This window comes from Notothenia rossii (genome assembly GCF_949606895.1).
Source record: "Notothenia rossii genome assembly, chromosome: 10".
NCBI lineage: Eukaryota > Metazoa > Chordata > Actinopteri > Perciformes > Nototheniidae > Notothenia > Notothenia rossii.
Window position 1 is genome coordinate 25,215,513 of NC_136908.1, and position 17,463 is coordinate 25,232,975.

At 41.1% G+C, this 17,463-nt stretch overlaps 1 protein-coding gene across 4 annotated transcripts in view; it reads right to left on the reverse strand.

Moving 5' to 3' along the window:
- LOC307021819 (zinc finger MYM-type protein 4-like) overlaps window positions 1-17,463 on the reverse strand; it is a 33,102-nt gene that overhangs the window by 12,545 nt on the left and 3,094 nt on the right. For 3 of the 4 annotated variants that reach the window (XR_013803252.1, XM_079654294.1, XM_079654292.1), the window contains exons 4-9: window positions 14,175-14,257; window positions 13,903-14,049; window positions 13,206-13,444; window positions 5,608-5,782; window positions 846-1,049; window positions 24-174 (exon numbers count right to left, since the gene is read on the reverse strand). Coding sequence is in view for 3 of the 4 variants with exons in the window: in XM_079654294.1 (XP_079510420.1) it covers window positions 24-174; window positions 846-1,049; window positions 5,608-5,782; window positions 13,206-13,444; window positions 13,903-14,049; window positions 14,175-14,257 (999 nt within the window). In the remaining variant the exon portion in view is untranslated. The remainder of the gene's footprint in view (window positions 1-23; window positions 175-845; window positions 1,050-5,607; window positions 5,783-13,205; window positions 13,445-13,902; window positions 14,050-14,174; window positions 14,258-17,463) is intronic. The other variant, XM_079654293.1, reaches the window with a different exon arrangement.

Here is a 17,463-nt window from a genome sequence, read left to right on the forward strand (position 1 = left end):
TCTGTCTTGTAAACTTCTTGTACCTGATGCACTGACGGACTGGACCTTGAAAGCCATCACACAGCTGCTGCTGCAGTACAGGCTCACTGAGTTGTCACTGTTCTTGTTGTGAATCATTTCTCCCATCAGCCGGGTAGTGTTACACATCACGCAGGGCTGGTTGGTCTTAGTGTTCTGTTATGAAATGACAAGACACACATTTGAGGATTTTTAACAATCTTTTGCTTTGTGTTAAGTACATGTTTCAATCTGTGCGTCCAGGCCACAACTTTGATGCTCAAACTGTACGGATCAGACCATCTGTAGATCATACTGAACATAAGCACAGACTGTCTTGTTTTTTCCAGTGACTCTTCTAATGAAGGTTATTGCATAATATTCTATGATACACTATTGACGGCAACAAGAATTCAAGAAAAACATGGAGCCCCGGGTGTTGTTCTCATATAGTTGGTTAAGTAAGTGTGCTCTATTGTTTAGAGAGTATCTATATATTTGGCACACTTTAGCCATGCTGTAATGTTTAAATGTGTTGTTTATCTCATAACGAGGGTTTCTGGAATTCACCTCTTGCAAGTAGTGAAATAACCACATTTGTTTATAACTATAAAATCTGCAAAATAAAAGTAGTAAATGTTTCACTTAGTTAATGTATGTAGCCTTATTACGGTAAGCAAACTGTAGCGTGATTAAGTAAACTGTTTAAATCCCTTCTCACATATTTACACATCAACTTTTTTACCATTTGACACCACAAATGATTAGCAATACATTGTTGAATATTCCGTTTTATGACCTCCTTGCCATATTCTGCACCAGTCTGACCCTGAATGTCATATTCATACCTCTTTGTACTTGGCCAGACACTCTGCATTGCACAAAGTTTTGTGGCTGTCCTTCAGCTTCAGCATGAGCGATTTCTTGAGGCAGTAGGAGCCGCAGTTTTCGCAGCCAGCCATGGAAAGTTTGTTGACTTTCCGGAAACGGTTGAAGCAGGCATCGCTGCAGAGCTTGTGGACAGCACCGCTCAGGATCACTTCATGTTTGCTCTGCAGGAGGGAGGAGAAAGAACAGTGGATGTTATTTCAGAAAATAATCCTGTCACTACAGAAAGTGTAGGTTACAGGGTCAGCAGTTCTCTGTACTACTTGTGTAACATTAAACAATGCAGGTTTTTTCCAATCTAATTTAAAACTGAAGATGCCACATTTTTGTTGTATTTAATACTGAAATTCCATTTCTTTATTGATTTATAACAAAACAGAAAACGCTGGCTTTTTTTGCCAGACCAAGAAAAAAGCTATCGAAAAATTATTTCTTTGGATATCTTTATCAAATGGGACACAAATAACCACAAACAATTTTTTTTTTCAGTTTTATTTTTATGAGCCTCGACCAACTGGTCGAGCTGGCCTTCTGTGGTAAAAGTGCATCATATACATTTCAGTATTTGTATGCATCAAACTCAAATAAAACAAACTCAAATACATTTTTTTCTTTTATGGAAGATGAGCAATACATACAAGCAGATATATTCATACAAATATATTAGAATCATGGAAAAAGTGTTTTTCATAATAAAAAAAGACTTGCTCATCTTACTGTATATGCTGAATTGGCCTAACAACAAACAACTGGCCTAACAGCAAATGTATATATCCTGTGTTGGCCTAACTTGCTCATCTGTGTGCAACAGCACAAATTATATTTTTGGGGCATTAGATTCATTACCATTTTCTGTGGTAGACTACAAAGCATTGCTGGCTAGCGTTCAAGCACAGAAAAACCATGCATTTCCCACATTTCCATCTGGACACTCCCTTTGGACAGACCTTGCACCGCCCCCGCATCTCGCTGTGAAGTGGCCAATGTCCACAGTTGTCATAGCGCACATCTGGTGGTGGTTGTTGACCTGTCTGGGTGTAGTATTTATTTTGAGACATGGGTGGTGGTGAGGAGGAGGGGGGTTTTCCGACTTTGGCTGGCTTATTGACTTGCTTCAAACTGTGGGCGACCTCCAGGCGAAACCTTTTGAGAGGCATGGGTTTCTTGTTCAGCAGGCCACAGTCCCTCTTGTAGACCAGCCAGGAATTTGAGACAGATAGGTCAAGCATGTATCCGAACAGTGGAAAGTACCATCGCCTTGCCTTGGCTGGGGTCTTGTACAGGTGGACCAACATGTCGGAAAGATCAATCCCGCCCATATGCTCATTATAGGCAGGAATGAGTGAGGGGCATGGGATGGGAATCTTTGCCTTGGCCTCTTGGCTCCACCGCTTGACAGTCGAAACAGGCTCGACCCCACAGGCATTGCTTAGAAGGTTGACGCATTTGTTGTCAAACCATTTGATTGCGACGACCCCTTCAGAAGATCTGTAATCAAAAGCTCCACGCCCTTTCTTCATCAGCTCTTTGTCTGTCATCAAGGGAGCTCTACCGTTGCGGTTTTGTCGGACAGTGCCGATACACTTGATACCCAGTCCTGAGTGCAGGTTCTGGATCAAGTTGAAACTGGTGAAGTAGTCATCACAGAAGACGATTGAAAGCCGTGGCAGTTCTATGGTTTTGCACAGCGTTGTCACTACTTTGGCCCCTAGAAGTAGCATCTGCTCCTGCTCACTTAGGGCAACGTTGAAAAACGTGGACGCCCCTTGATAGAGCATCATGTCATGAATAATCCCAGAGGAACTGGCCCGGCAGAACAGTTTGAAGCCCCACTTGTCTGGCATGTTGGCGATATACTGGCGGAGATTGCCAGCCCTTGTGCCCTTACATGCCACCATGACCTCATCCACACTCTGCTTGTAGGTGGAAGGGATCTTGAGACACTGCTTACGAAGCATCTCGAAGAGTGGGCGGATTTTGAAGAATCGGTCTGGGCTGTCATTGAACTGCTGATTATCACTAAAATGAATAAACCGGCGTAACTGTTGAAATCTGTTCCTCAACATGATATCAGCAATCAAGTTGAAACGTGACGCTCCGTGCCAGTAGTCTTCTATGGCTGGAAAGTGGAAAACACCCATGAAGAGTAGTATTGCCAGGAAATCTTCTATCTCTTCACAGCTCGTCTTGATCGGGTCTCCCAACTCCTGGGCAGAGTAGAGGTTGGTATGGTGAGTGATATGTTCTATCATCTGGTCAGTGAAGATTGTTTTGAAGTATTGAAAGGGTGTCTTTACTTCATCTTGGGGTTCAAACCTTGAATCAGGAACCTGGAATTGCTCAATGTCTTCCTTCTTCCAGATTCTCTCAGTGCCTTTTTGTGGGCCAGGGATCTCCTCTATATCCTCCATGGAAATTACTTTCAGGGTGTTTTTCCCTCTTCTCTTCTTCCGGGGAGGTGGTGCTGAAGATGTGCTTGTGGAGGCTTCCGCATCATCAGATACAAAAGGACAAACTTCTTCGAGAGTGGGCAGATCGTCTGGATCATCTATTTCATTATCATCATCACTGAGATTCTCTGCGTCAGATTCTTGGGGATTCTCCGGTATCAGAGCCAGAAGATTGCGGGGCTTTGTTCCATAAAAGCGTTTAGCGTCCATCTATCAATTATAAAATGGAAAGAAAATCTCAATTACAAACCATGTACTATTATAATACGTTTACCCCTGTCATTACAAACAATAAGATGGAACATTATTGAATGTTAGATATTGTTCTATAAGGCCTTAGCTATAAATGCACATCAAACAAAAAAACAATATACAACAAGTTGAGCTCAGTTCAGCTCTTTACTGTAAGTTTAGCTACATTTGTAAAGCACTTTGGGCTGCATTTCATGCATGAAAGGGGCTATATAAATTATCATTACTATTTCACTCTGAGACTCATAAGGCAGTACTAGATTTAGTAATATTACAATGAATCTAGCTATTTATTCACCATATTTGGAAAACATTTCTGAAACTCTGAAAAAGTCATATTGCTAGTTTTACAATAAAAAGCCAATTCGACCGGTTGGTTGAGCATATTTTCAAAAATATAATTACACCCTTGTTAAAACTTAGTTTTTGCATTAAGTTATCTAATTCTGTTCAGCATGTGCTCTGACACTAAAATATATCAAATTATATGCTTACCTTACAAAAGTTGACCAAAAAGAGTGATTTCTTCAGGAGTGATTTTTAGCATGCCAACTTTCTCAGTAGGCGCTTTCCCACTTTTCCCACTTTAGTTCCGATATAGTTCCGAAATGTTGCGTTCACACCAAAAAAATCCGGAACAAAAATGTGTTCATGAGAACCTTTTTACCCTCTTTTCCGTCCCGAAAAGAAGGGACTTTCGTGGGAGAAAAAGGTTCCTATTTGTGATGGGCCGGGCGGAATGCAAACCACGCCCCGTAAAACTCCCAAAAAGTTTTGTGAAGCCGCCATTTTATTATCCTCGAATTAGCATTATTAGCATTATTAGCATTAGCCCAGCGCACAAACGCAGAGAGACTAACTTATGGCAACACATAAGAAAACATGGGAGTGGTGGAGATGAGGAGGTGTCAGCGTTCTGGCGATTTACTCGGAAGGCTTCAGTAGAAGCTGCTGGGAGTCCCAGCAGCTTCTACTGAAGCCAGTCCCCAACTCTGGGGATTTCCGGCCGGAGACTTCGGGTGGCAGTATACGCCGTGAAGTTGTTTGCGGCCTGCCAGTAAGCCCAAAGCAGAAGAAGGAGAAGTGACGTCAGCGGCTTCATTGGCCTAATCCTCCCCAGGGACTTATTCCGGTGTGAACGCGATCTATACTTAGTTCATGAGAACTAAAGAGTTCTCATGAACTAAGTTCTGATGAACCTTTGTGGGAAAAGTACTGCGGTGTGAAAGCGCCTATTGGAAGCTAGCTGAAGGGCATTCTGTTCGAACCACAGTGATATCTAGAGGTTGTTTTGTGCATAACATGTCAACCAAATGGTAGAGATGGCCGAATCAGATGGAGTTAAACTTGTTCAATAAGATATCAAGACACAATATGTGCACTACCAAATGGTGGCGCTGGCTGTTAGAGGGTTAAAGCTGAAATTGCAGGATTCAAAATTGTATTTGTTAGAAATATTTTTTCAAGATTTTTCAATAATCAGATATCAGATGACTTTTGATGCTTAATGCTTTAAATCAAACAAAGATTGATTTACTCTCTAAAAGTTGCAAAATTTTTATAATAACCTTACTTTAAAAATAAAGATTATATCTGGGTTAATTATTATTTGTGAAAATAATTGTAATGTAAGGAAGGAAAGATAATAATATTGATGTTAAACATTCGATTAATGTTAAAGCTAATATAAGCACTTTAAAGCTAATATAAGCAGAAAATAAATCAGCAACCTTTTCTTTTCTTACAAACTGTTTTTTGTAAAATGTTGACCAGCAACAGGGGTTGGACACAAACACACACATCAGCAACCATTTTGATAATACATGAATCATTTCAGAATTCTTTACAAATGTACAAAACAAGACACTTGTTCTTGAACTTTGGGACACTACATTGCTGATTCGTCACTCTTTTTGACCTTTTATAGACCAAACATTCATATGTTAATCAGGCACATAAACAACATATCAATAGATAATTAAAATAATATTGAGTATGAGCACTGTTGTGTTTGACTTACGATGCAGTATCTGCTGCACATGCTGCAGAGTGAAGGGGTTAATTTGGGTTGAGATGATTTTTTGATGGCGTCTTGCTTGAAGTTGAAGCTGGTCAGGCAGTTCTGACTGCAGAATTCTTTCACGCTGCCACTAGCATCTGGAGCCAGGATGATGTCCTGAGGCCGAAATATCAACCTGGGTCAAAACAATAAGAGATACACATTCAGTTATAGTTTATTTGGGTCATGATCTTTCACAAAATAAGCACAAGTTTATTTTTAAGATAGGTCTTCCATAACATGTCTTCCATCACACTAGTGAAAAGAACAAATCCAACAAACGCAATTAGCTTTAGCATTGTCTATTTGTGATTTAAAGGTCCCATGTCATGGCCATTTCCACTGATCATAATTCCATTGTTGAGGTCCACTAGAATAGATTTATATTGTGCAATTTTCCAAAATCACTTTGGTTTCTCATACAGCATCTCTGTAAATTACGTGTATTCACTGAATTTCACTCTCTGCCTTTAACGGCTCGTTGTAGCTCCAATAGCTCCAGCCCCCACCCTCCCTGTGAGCACAGTGTGCTCTGATTGGTCGGGACGTTGTGAATCGCGCTGAGCTCCGTGGAGGTGTGGTTTCCTTGTTTAGCGACAGCGAAACACAGCCAAACTCACCCTGAGCTAGGGCTGTAGCGATACACTAATCTCACGATACGATACGATACACGATATTGAGCTCACGATACGATATATATCACGATATTCAGCCAACGATACGATTCGATTCAATATAATTCGATACACTTACATCATTTTCTGAAAGATTTTAAAGGGACAGTGTGATTTTGGTGACATCTTGTGAGTGTTCCATTGACTTGGATTGAATTAATTCAACTGAAAACTGAAAGCATCAATTATACAATATATGGCTCTGATTAGACAGAGAGTCTACAGCTTGCAAATGCTGGACAAAATGACTCAAAAGATGTGGTGAGAAAAAAAAAAATCATTTATTGAAACAGTGCCAACTGTAGCTTACAAGCCTTTGAAACGTAAGTACATAAAGTGCAGTATCACATTGGACAATGGAGAATTAAAAGGTGCAGCAGGTGGCCTGTTCTGAACAGATTCTTTTACAGCATTTTTAGCTTAACACAGAATATGAGGTAGCCAATAATTCAAGTCACTAAGAACTAGGCTTGGGCGGTATGACGGTATTACGGTATACCAGGGTATTTCGAAATACCGTCGGTGTGATTTTCAATACCGTGACGTCACAGACTGTGCGCCAAATCACAGATGCGTTTCATTCTATTACACTGACACGGAGTTTTGACAGGGAAGACATTGGTTGTAATGCACAGCACGCGCCAGCAGAGGGCAGGGGAGGGCAGTCCGTCTTTCCCGCTCTCAGAGCTCAGCACAGAGCTGAGCTGAGCAAGATGGCGGCAGCATTTGCCGGCCCCGAACTCTGACAACTAGTAAAAAAGAAAAATGCCTCTGCGCCTGTTTGGGACTATTTTGGGTTTACTCGTCGCCAGTGACTTCATCCAGCACAACGAGAGACAGAGGCACTTCTTTGGGAATGTTTAAGACGGGGTGAGTGAGTGTTGACATTTTTTAATCCTATGCAACTGGTTGATGGTTTTGTAGTCGAGGTCGGACGGTTTTAAAAACGAAAGCATTTACGTGCTAAACATTCACGCGAGTAATCCAATGAATCAAATGGAAATAAGGTTTTTAACACATGCACGGAATAATATTGCCAAACTAGTTAGTGAATATAGCAAACTTTATTCAATAAATCAAGTATTTACTCCCGGAAAATGTTTATGTATGATGATATATTGTTAACTTAGCTCACTATGGAAACAACGTCGGACATCTACAAACGCGTCCTGTATCCGATCTCAAAATGTGCCATTTGCACAATGTGTCATGTATGCAGCCCTTGTTTTGCACTTGCACACACGTCGCGGCACTTTGCGAGCGTCTACCGCAGAGGTGCCCAGTACGTCGACCGCGGTCGACCGGTCGACCGCGGGGGCAATGCTGGTAGATCGCGAGTCATTCATAAAAAAAAAAAATCCAGCTCCGTTAAAATAGACAAAACAGCTTTTGATTCCTCCTCCCTTGGCCTCCCTGCCTCTTAATTCAGGAGTTTACTTGATTGACAGAAAAAGCGACCTATTGCTTTCCAGTCTGTTAACCCAGAATGCAAAGCGATACAAAATCAGTCAAGTGCCGGGAGAGACAAACAACAAAATGAGTGCGGGAACGAGCAAAAAGCTAAAGACATACCACTTCCACACAGAATGGGAGGGAGAATCTTTTTTTGTGATGTCACATTCAAAGGTTATTTGCCTTATTTGTAAAGCAAGCGTCGCTCTGCCAAAGAAAGGTAACGTGGAGAGGCATTATCGGAGTGTTCACAAGGCATATGACAGCGACTTCCCTCCGAGTAGCGAGTTGAGAAAGAGAAAGGTCATGTATTATTGCTACACAAACATTATCTCTTAGTCTTAGTGTCGCCAACTCGTTTCTAACATGCAAAAAGACAAACAAATGCGTCTATGGTCGGTGTATTTTCTATCTTTCCAATCCAGAAGAGATCTCTCTCTCCCCCGTCTGTTTGCAAGGGGGCGGGGCAGTTTACACACACGCAGCTGCTACATGCAGCAACACACGGAGGAGATGGTGGAGAGAAGCGCTCCAAGGTGTGGTTACATGTTACCCGTCTTGAGGTGGACAATGCTCGTCACCAAAAGTGTTTAGCATGTAAGGGCGGTAACACGAGCAATTTGTCTAAACATTTAGCAAAAGTGCACCACATTCAGACGGAGGAATGCACCGGGTTCGACTGTCTTTCTAGCAGCTCTGTAGCCCCATCCACGAGTAACGTTTCCAAGTCAGGTGTTATGTATGCTAGCAGCAACACACGGAGTTAACTACATTATACAAACATGGGTTAATGATTAGACTTAGTAACTGAGTTATTTATTTTTGTTAAAGTTTCAGCTATTCTGTTTACAGTTCTGTCATCACATTATTTAATACGATTTGTTAAAACATTGTTGTTTCTTTTGATGTGAAATATTATTTATTTAATTCAAATAAAAAGCAATGTTAATTTTGTTCACAATTTGTTCAGTTAATTTAATAATATATCTATTTTTGAATCAAGTATTCATCTTTATTGTCTTCATTGTTAGTTTCCACATGCCTAAAACAACCTCAAACTAAATCTAAAAGTTGATGGCTAAATAAGAGCGTTGGAGAAATTGTGCAAGGCACACAGCAGTAGTCCGAATAGTCGATTAATCGTTTCATTAATCTATAGATTAATCGATAATCAAATTAGTCGTTTGTTGCAGCCCTATTGTAGTTATCCCATGTAAAAATAAAACGTGTTATTCAGCAACCCTTGCAATTTGGGATTTTATTTTTGGTTGGTAGACCTCGGTTAGCTGGTCATTTCAAAAGTAGCTCACCAGCCAAAAAAGTGTGGGCACCCCTGGTCTACCGGCTCGGGCTGCATTTTACACCGAACATATAATATACCGTTCGAAACATCTATTTGCCGCCGAACGCCACCTCACTCAAGTCGACCCAAGTCATACCGTCAGTGGCGGCTGGTGGAAAATATTTTTGGTGGGGCTGTTGATATAGTGAGTAAAAAAAATGTTGGGGGGAGAAATTACCCCTTAAATTGGGACTGATACCGTCATATACCGTATACCACGGTATGATGTCAGCAAGGTATGACGGTATGAAAGAAATGATACCGCCCATGCCTACTAAGAACAACATTTAATGTAAAATGTACCTGCCAATAATTCAAGTCCAAAGGAGTAACATTTAAACCAAAAACACTAAACAGAAAGGCTGCTCTCTACATAACTGCATCTACATTCTCTTCAGATTTTTGTTCAGGAATATAATCTGATCAACGTGGTCTAGGAGAAGTGCACTTCTCTGAGCAGTGATGATGGCACATTCCCAAACCGCCCCCTCCACCCTACCCCTCCATTTGCGCGTTCACGCGGAGGGTCCGCCTACGAGTGTGGAGCGGTGTGGAGGGGGACTGGGCTATCAAGCCCTCAAACAGCGAGTATTCAGCGGTGCTGACTTGAGACCGGTCTCTACCTGACCGGAGTCGCGCTGTGTGTGTCCGCTGCTGTCAAGCTGTTAACAAGTAGTTCCAGCAAACATCCACTGATAAACTGCGATGTTAACAACCTCATGATAACCTCATATGTTTTAACTTAGGATCATACCAGTGTTTAGTCTAGAAAAAGGTACATGTGTGCATTTTATTATAAAGTTGTGTATATTTAAAGACCGTTGCAAAAACTAAGAAGCTTATAAACATCAGGTTTAAAACTAAAAGAGCTTTGAAACACAATGAAAGATGTTAGGAGTATTATTTGAGTTATTCATTTAAACTTTTTGTCTAAGAGATGCTGATTTGAAACCGTTGTTACATACAGTTACGGCATTTCCTGTTTCTGCCGGACAGAGGGGAGGCCATCCCAAAGCTTGCTGCTGTATTTACTCCCTCCATCTGACAGGAAGGAGTCTCGTTTAGCTGCGAGTGTGGCTACAGACGGAGTTCACTCCGTCGAGGGAGTGGTTTGGGATTGGGCCGATATCTCCGGCGGTAGAGAAGACCCTCTCCAGTGTTGTTAATGTTTGCCGCCATTCTCCTGAACCGCTTCGCACTCACTGCGAGAAGAAGACACCGGCGTCTGTGTATCTAGAAATTCTCTACAACGACACTAGCGGCTCGGCTGGCTGACGTAATCACTCTTCATGCAAAGCGAACGGGGGGGAATGGGCAGCGAGCAGAGTGCCAGGCGGAACACGGGGGATTTGAATGGGAGTTAATGTATCGATACCCGCGGCTGCAATATCGATACTTTCTCAGGAAACAAAATATCGATATATATCGCAGGATCGATTAAATTGCACAGCCCTACCCTGAGCACACACAAACTCACAGCCGAAGTAAAAACAATAAGTGTGGCTTGATATTGAGTAAGAAAAAGGTTGATAAACGCTGTGAGAATGGGTCTGCAGAGAGAATATCACCGCAATCCCAACTGTCTGTTATCAGCCTGCAGCCAGGGAGGAGAGATCAGCAGAGCTGCATGCACTGAGTGTGTGTTTGAGGAAGTCCGTGGATTGGTCAATTTGGACGAATCAGCGGGGGCTTAACGTAACGGCTCCCCGGACGTAACATAACGGCTCCACGGATTGGTCCATTTGGTTCCGGGTAACGCATGACATCATGCGGTACCCGGAAGAATCAATGGACAGTGACGTATCTCCAACGAGGCGTTTTGGGGAGGTATTTTCTGTGTTAGAGTTTTACTCGCTACAGGGTGTACTTTGAGGATTTTGACTCTGCAGACCGTTTACATGCATAAAAACCTTCATAACACACAATGGGACGGGTAATAACCGGAAAAGCATGACATGGGTCCTTTAAGGTTTCCTCTTCAATTCACCAAAATTGAATTAAAGCTTTAGATAATACCTTACTTGCACATTTAAATATCAGTGATGCAAACACAGGTATGGTGAAAAAAGAGAGAACTATTCGAAGCAGAAAAAAAACCACGTAATATACCATCTGACAAAGGCCTGTGCTATAATCCTTCAATTAACTGGCTATTCTTTATAATATACTCAGATCAATAGGAGACAGAGATGTTAAGTTATAAATCAAGGGTTTTTATTATTATTTACAGCAGGGGTGGGGAACCTTTTTCCTTTCAATTTGTACAAAATCCTCCGAGGGCTGTACAAATTATTGAACTAAACCTCTGCTTAAAAACAATAAAATCACAGCCCATTCATTTGGCCTTTCTTTCATGCCGTGCAAAGAAAAGCAAGTTCTTAATCCAGACATCTTACCATGACTCATGTTTGATGCATGCATGCATTCACGTGTACGGTTGTGGCATGACCACCAAAACAGAAAGATATGGACACAAGATGTGTGCAAATGTATTTAGTATCCTATCCATGTGAACATGATTTAAGTGGGGGGGACCTAACCTCCTCTTTTTTTTTTTTTATATTGAATTTAAAAGCATCAATCTGGTGCACTTTGAGAGCAACATGAGGAGATCTATGGATACATCTCTCAACACCCATATGAAACAGAACTGTAAGCAGATTTTTCTTTTTGGATATTTTACAAATCACTCCCCTTTCAAACTCTACTCTTGTTATTTTTAACAACTTTTTTGTTACTGTCATATAGTATTTTATACTAGTGGTCGGCCCGATAATTATCGGTCCGATATTAGGAATTATGACGTCACCCTGATAAACCCGATAAAAGTATTAATAGCCCCGATAATATACAATATATTTTTTGGGTAAAAAAAAAGAAAAAAATACTGCGGTGTGGGTGAATTGGGATGAGGGGCGCTTGTTTTTCACTCGGCTCCTCCCGTTTTGCCAGTACTGTGGTATTAGTGGTTTAGGAAGAGGGGAGTTTTTCACAAATCCAGCGCTCCCTAACTCATGCCTGGCTGTGACGTAAATGGTGTGCGGCCGTGAAGCCAGGACAGTAAACAAACATGTTGTTGGTAGTATGGGACTATTTCAAAGTTTCAGAGTTAGATAGTTCGCTTGCTATTTGTATTAAAAAATGCAATGCAGAAGTTCCACGAGGAGGGAAAAAGGCAACGAGCTATATTACTTCCAACCTGATTAGTCACCTGAAACATCGAAATCGCTACGATGGTGTGTTAAAAGCGTACGAAGACGCCTGCGCTGCTAAACTAGCGGCGAATCCAAAGCCAGCTGCAAAGGCACCGGGGCTTTTACCTGTCGACGAGGCTTTTGAAAAAGGCAAAAAGTTTGCCAGAGACGACCCCAGGGCTAAAACGAGGAAAAAACTACATTTAATATATATATACGATAACCAATAATAATATTATATATATATATATATATATATTATATTATTATTGGTTATCGGTATTGTTCTTGAGAAGCAGGAAGTTATCTGTATCGGTTTCAAAAAACCAATATCGTGCATCCCTATGTTATACCTGTTAATAATTTAGTCTCTAATGTCTCATTAATAACTATAATGATCATATCAAGGTGTGCCTTAACCTCACTGAGCTGAGGTTATTTCAGCCTCTCAGGAGAGAGCTCTCTTCCACCTGCGAGAAAAGCTCTTTAAATTCGTTAGCATAGCTAGCTAACCAGATGCTAATAACAACAGATTGCCACTGTGCTTACAACTAAAGAAACAGCCTCGCAAACACTGCGGCATGTGTATGGCTCCTTATGGGTACTGCAATATTTGAAGAGCTGGAGCGGCGTTCCGATGCTCTCCGTTACTCCTTTCAGACGAGCAATAACCACGTGAAGACACGTTACGCTCGTGTTGTGTTCAATGAACCTGTCCTTGGCCAGGAAAAACAGGCACCCGCTCGTTTAATTATTTCGCGATCTAGCTTTCCGAAGTTTTAAGATGATTTCAATTGTTAGAACATTTTTACCATGATAACCTGGAGTCCCCTTAATATGAATTGTGTCAAAGTGTCGTTAGTTTTGAAAGATGTAACCGTTTTCTGTCTAACTCACTTTTGGCAGTCGTGGCAGACCTTAGTGACTCCTTTGGCTGCGGGGAGCGACGTGGTGAGGCAGGAGGTGGAGCAGAAGAGGGCGGGGGAGCCCTTCCTCTGGAAAGCTGTCTGTCCTTTGATCAGGCTCGACTTGCAGTTGGAGCAGGACATGTGCAGGGAGGAGGGGTTGACAACGGGCAGCAATTGAGCTTCAGCAGCTGGGGTCACAGAGAAGACCGATCCGATCCTCAGGTCCTCCTGTCAACAACAGAACAGGAAAAAAAATTCAGTCGTAGTCTGGATTTGACTTTTTACTGGGTATTCCATTTGGAAAACTGGGGGTAATTTTATATACAAGGACTAGAAATGCACTCACTTTTCTTTGTCTAATGGGGGTATAAAAAAAATAAATGTAGAAAGGTTATTTGTTTTATTTTGAGACGTTTAAAATGTACCTGTTAATCAAACTCAACTTTAGCATTTTTAGAGTTGGCACAGGGATCCAAATATCCACACAGGTGATTAAATCTTAGGGCAAGAGTGTCAGATTATTGCTGTGATTGTAAGAGGGTTTTTTTGCACCTAATATGGCCGTTATGGTACAAGATTAACATTCATAGTAAATAAAACTTGTTCAGACATAGTAAAATTGTTGTTATGACCATTCAGACATGAGACTAAGACATTAAACTGCCATCAGAGGGCTTGTGACCTACCTTTGCAATATTGGGCTCATCTTTCACGTTTGCAGTGGATGTGGAAGATATCAGAGCTTGATCATAATCTTCATCTATGGGCTCATCCTTCACCTTGACCAGAGGTGGTGAGGGAGACGACCTGATTGGCTGGTCAGCAGCATTTTCCTGCAATAGGGGAACAAAAAAGAAAATTATTGTTGTTGTTGTTTTAAACATCCATGGTAAAATGACATCCAATGTGTTTCTATGGACTGGTTTTCATATACACATTTAAGTGGATTGGAACTTACTCTTACAGTGTCTAATCTTGGTATCGGCAGGTTAACGACTTTTATCCCGTTCAATTCAGTCGCTGGTGAGGATATGTCCCTTCCTACAGGAACATAAGCAACATGTTGATTTGTTAACTATGTGAATACGTTTGCAAATTAAGTCATATAGAAAATACAATAATCCATTCATACACAAATGTGACACACAAAATCATGAAGTATGTGATTGAACCAAAATCAAAATGAAAACACAACTGGACAGGAGGATGTAAGGAAGCATCAAGATGCTAGTTCTATTTCATTTGTGGAATGCTTATGACCTGTAATTAAGTAACATTTTGAGGTAATTGACTGGAGGTAATTACTTGAGGTTATTGGCTTTATTGCTACTTCATACATCTACCCCAATACATTGCAGAGAAAAATATTGTGCTTTTTTTATTCCACTACATTATTATGAAAGCTTTAGTTAATCTGTAGATTTTTTTAAACAATGTTATTTTCACTACAACAGTGTTCATCTCAGCATTAAAAGATGAGCATTGCAGTCGCCAAAAGCTGGTGAGCATCAACCATTTTAAAAGTTTCAAGGGACATTGAAAACGTCACTGGTTGGTAAAAATCTGCAAGTGTGATGACAATTGTATACGTTAATCATGAATGCACTTCATTTTACCCCATGCTCATTTCTCTAATTCCCCTCCTCGACGCCCCTCCTCGACTCCTATCCTCGTGTCTTAGTCCCGCCCACAGGAGATGCGAGCGGAGGAGTCGAGGAGAGAGGAGGGGAAGCAGCAGGCGGTTAGAGAAATGAGAACTCCTCTCCTCTGAGCGGTCATTTTAAAAGAGATGTCCACTAATGATGACAGGAGGCACAGCAGCCCTCTGTCTGATGGACAGATGTGTTCATGATGACTTATATATTTACTTTTAATTAATTGACAGTGCGGTATAATGAGACAATAACAGGCTACAGATGCAGACATATATACACACATATATATTTATATACAATTTCTGATTCAAATAAGTATGAGAGCACTCTCATAATAACGTAACACTATCAGAGACTGGATATATCCCCCCCCCCCCCCCCCCCTCTAGTTAAAAGTAAGCAGAGGACACCAAACCAACTGAGGTCTGACACACACACACACACACACACACACACACACACACACACACACACACACACACACACACACACACACACACACACACACACACACACACACACACACACACACACACACACACACACACACACACACACACACACACACACACACACACACACACACACACACACACACACACACACACACACACACACACACACACACACACACACACACACACACACACACACACACACACACACACACACACACACACACACTCTGTGGGGGCCCTAGGCAAACATTCACTGGGGGCCCCTCGAACCAGCTTTTCATCACCACGCACAGCCGACAAAAATGCAGATCGCGAGAGCTGGCTTCACCAGTCTGACATTATTTAAAGTGTCCGAAAAAGACAATAGCAGAAATCCTGCAGCTCCAACCGCTGTGACGGACCGGTGAGCGGAACGAAACACACACTAAGAGTTAGACCTAACACACTTAGCTATTTTATCTACCTCTGGAACAAGCTAAACTAGTTCTAAATATATTTATTCTTCACTGTCGGGTCACTCATTACTTGATCAGTGAGCTGCATGAGACGATACTGACAGGCTGTCAGGAGAGAGAGAGAGAGAGAGAGATAGAGAGAGAGAGAGAGGATTATAGCTCCCACAGAGAGCCTCCTCTGTGCTCGATCCTCAGTGGTTCCTGCAGGTTTCGCCAACTCAAATTTAAGACTTTTTAAGACCTTTCTTAGACCACTTTGAATAGAATTTAAGACCTATTTCACGGCAAAAAAGTATGAAGGAAAATTGCTATGAAAGAAGAAATACGTCCCATAATTAATTACAAAGAAAATGTATTCATGTTCAACATAAGAACAATGACTGAACATAACAGCACAGAACTGTGTTAGCCAAAAAGTGTGTATGTGTCTCTGTGTGCTTGTGTGTGTGTTCGGGCTGTGCAATTAATCATATTTTAATCGCAACTACGATTTTGGCCTGCCACAATTACAAAAACAACATAATCGAAAAAAACAATTATTTTGCTTTGCTAGGTTGTGACAGTGACAACATATTTAATCTAATTAATTTGAGTCTAATTTATATTTATATATAAATAGTAGCTTGTGGAAGTGTGCTCAAAAATATTTGTTGATCTTGTTTATTGGTATTTATTATTTTGATATTATTTATTTAAATATATCATTTATTTAATTAATTTTTGTATTGCTTTTTCAGTTGAATTATACGTTCAGGGTAATCAACAGTTAAAAAGATAATGTTCAAATTATTATTTGTTTTAAAGTTCAATAAATGGATGTTTTCAAAGTCAATGAATAATCATATTTAATAATCGTGATATCAATTATTGACCAAAAATAATCGTGATTATGATTTTTGCCATAATCTGTGTGTGTGTGTGTGTGTGTGTGTGTGTGTGTGTGTGTGTGTGTGTGTGTGTGTGTGTGTGTGTGTGTGTGTGTGTGTGCGTGTGTGTGTGTGTGTGATAGTAACAAGAGCTATATTCAGAGCTCTGCTGCCTTGGCTACAATCTTTCATCATTGCTGTTGTATGATTGGTGTCTAACTACGGTATTTAGCGTCTACTGCACCTCCGCTTTTAGGGTTGACGTAGACCCAAACGTCGCCCGGAGGTCCCCCGGTGTTGTTGCGGGAGCTGCTGCACTGGCTAACGCTAAACTAGCTAACGCTACATTAGCAAAACAAACGCTAATTTATTTTTGCAAAAGGTGCAGCGGGCTTCAAACACGTTCCCCTCCACTGGTTTCAACCAAGCACTAAATTCGATGTTTTCCAACCAAATACGGTTGAACTTACACTTCCCCATATTTATTTGTAAGTAGATTCGAAGAGACATGAGTTTCTGACTGCCGCTAGCTGAAGCTTGGTTGCTAGGTTACTAGCTGGGTGTTCTCCAATAAGGGGCCGGGGGAAACAAAGTTAGTGATTACTGGTTCCATGTTGATTTATTTCAATACAAATTGTTGGGGGGAACTGAAAGGCTCTTACTGTACTAGTTACTTTGCAGCCCGGACATTTCCCCCAAAACACATTTTAGACGCGATCGCAACACAGAAGTACCTTTCAAATCCGATCATTTTTAAGACCTTCTAAATCATATTTAAGACCTTTCTTATTTTTTTGGTCATATTTAAGACCT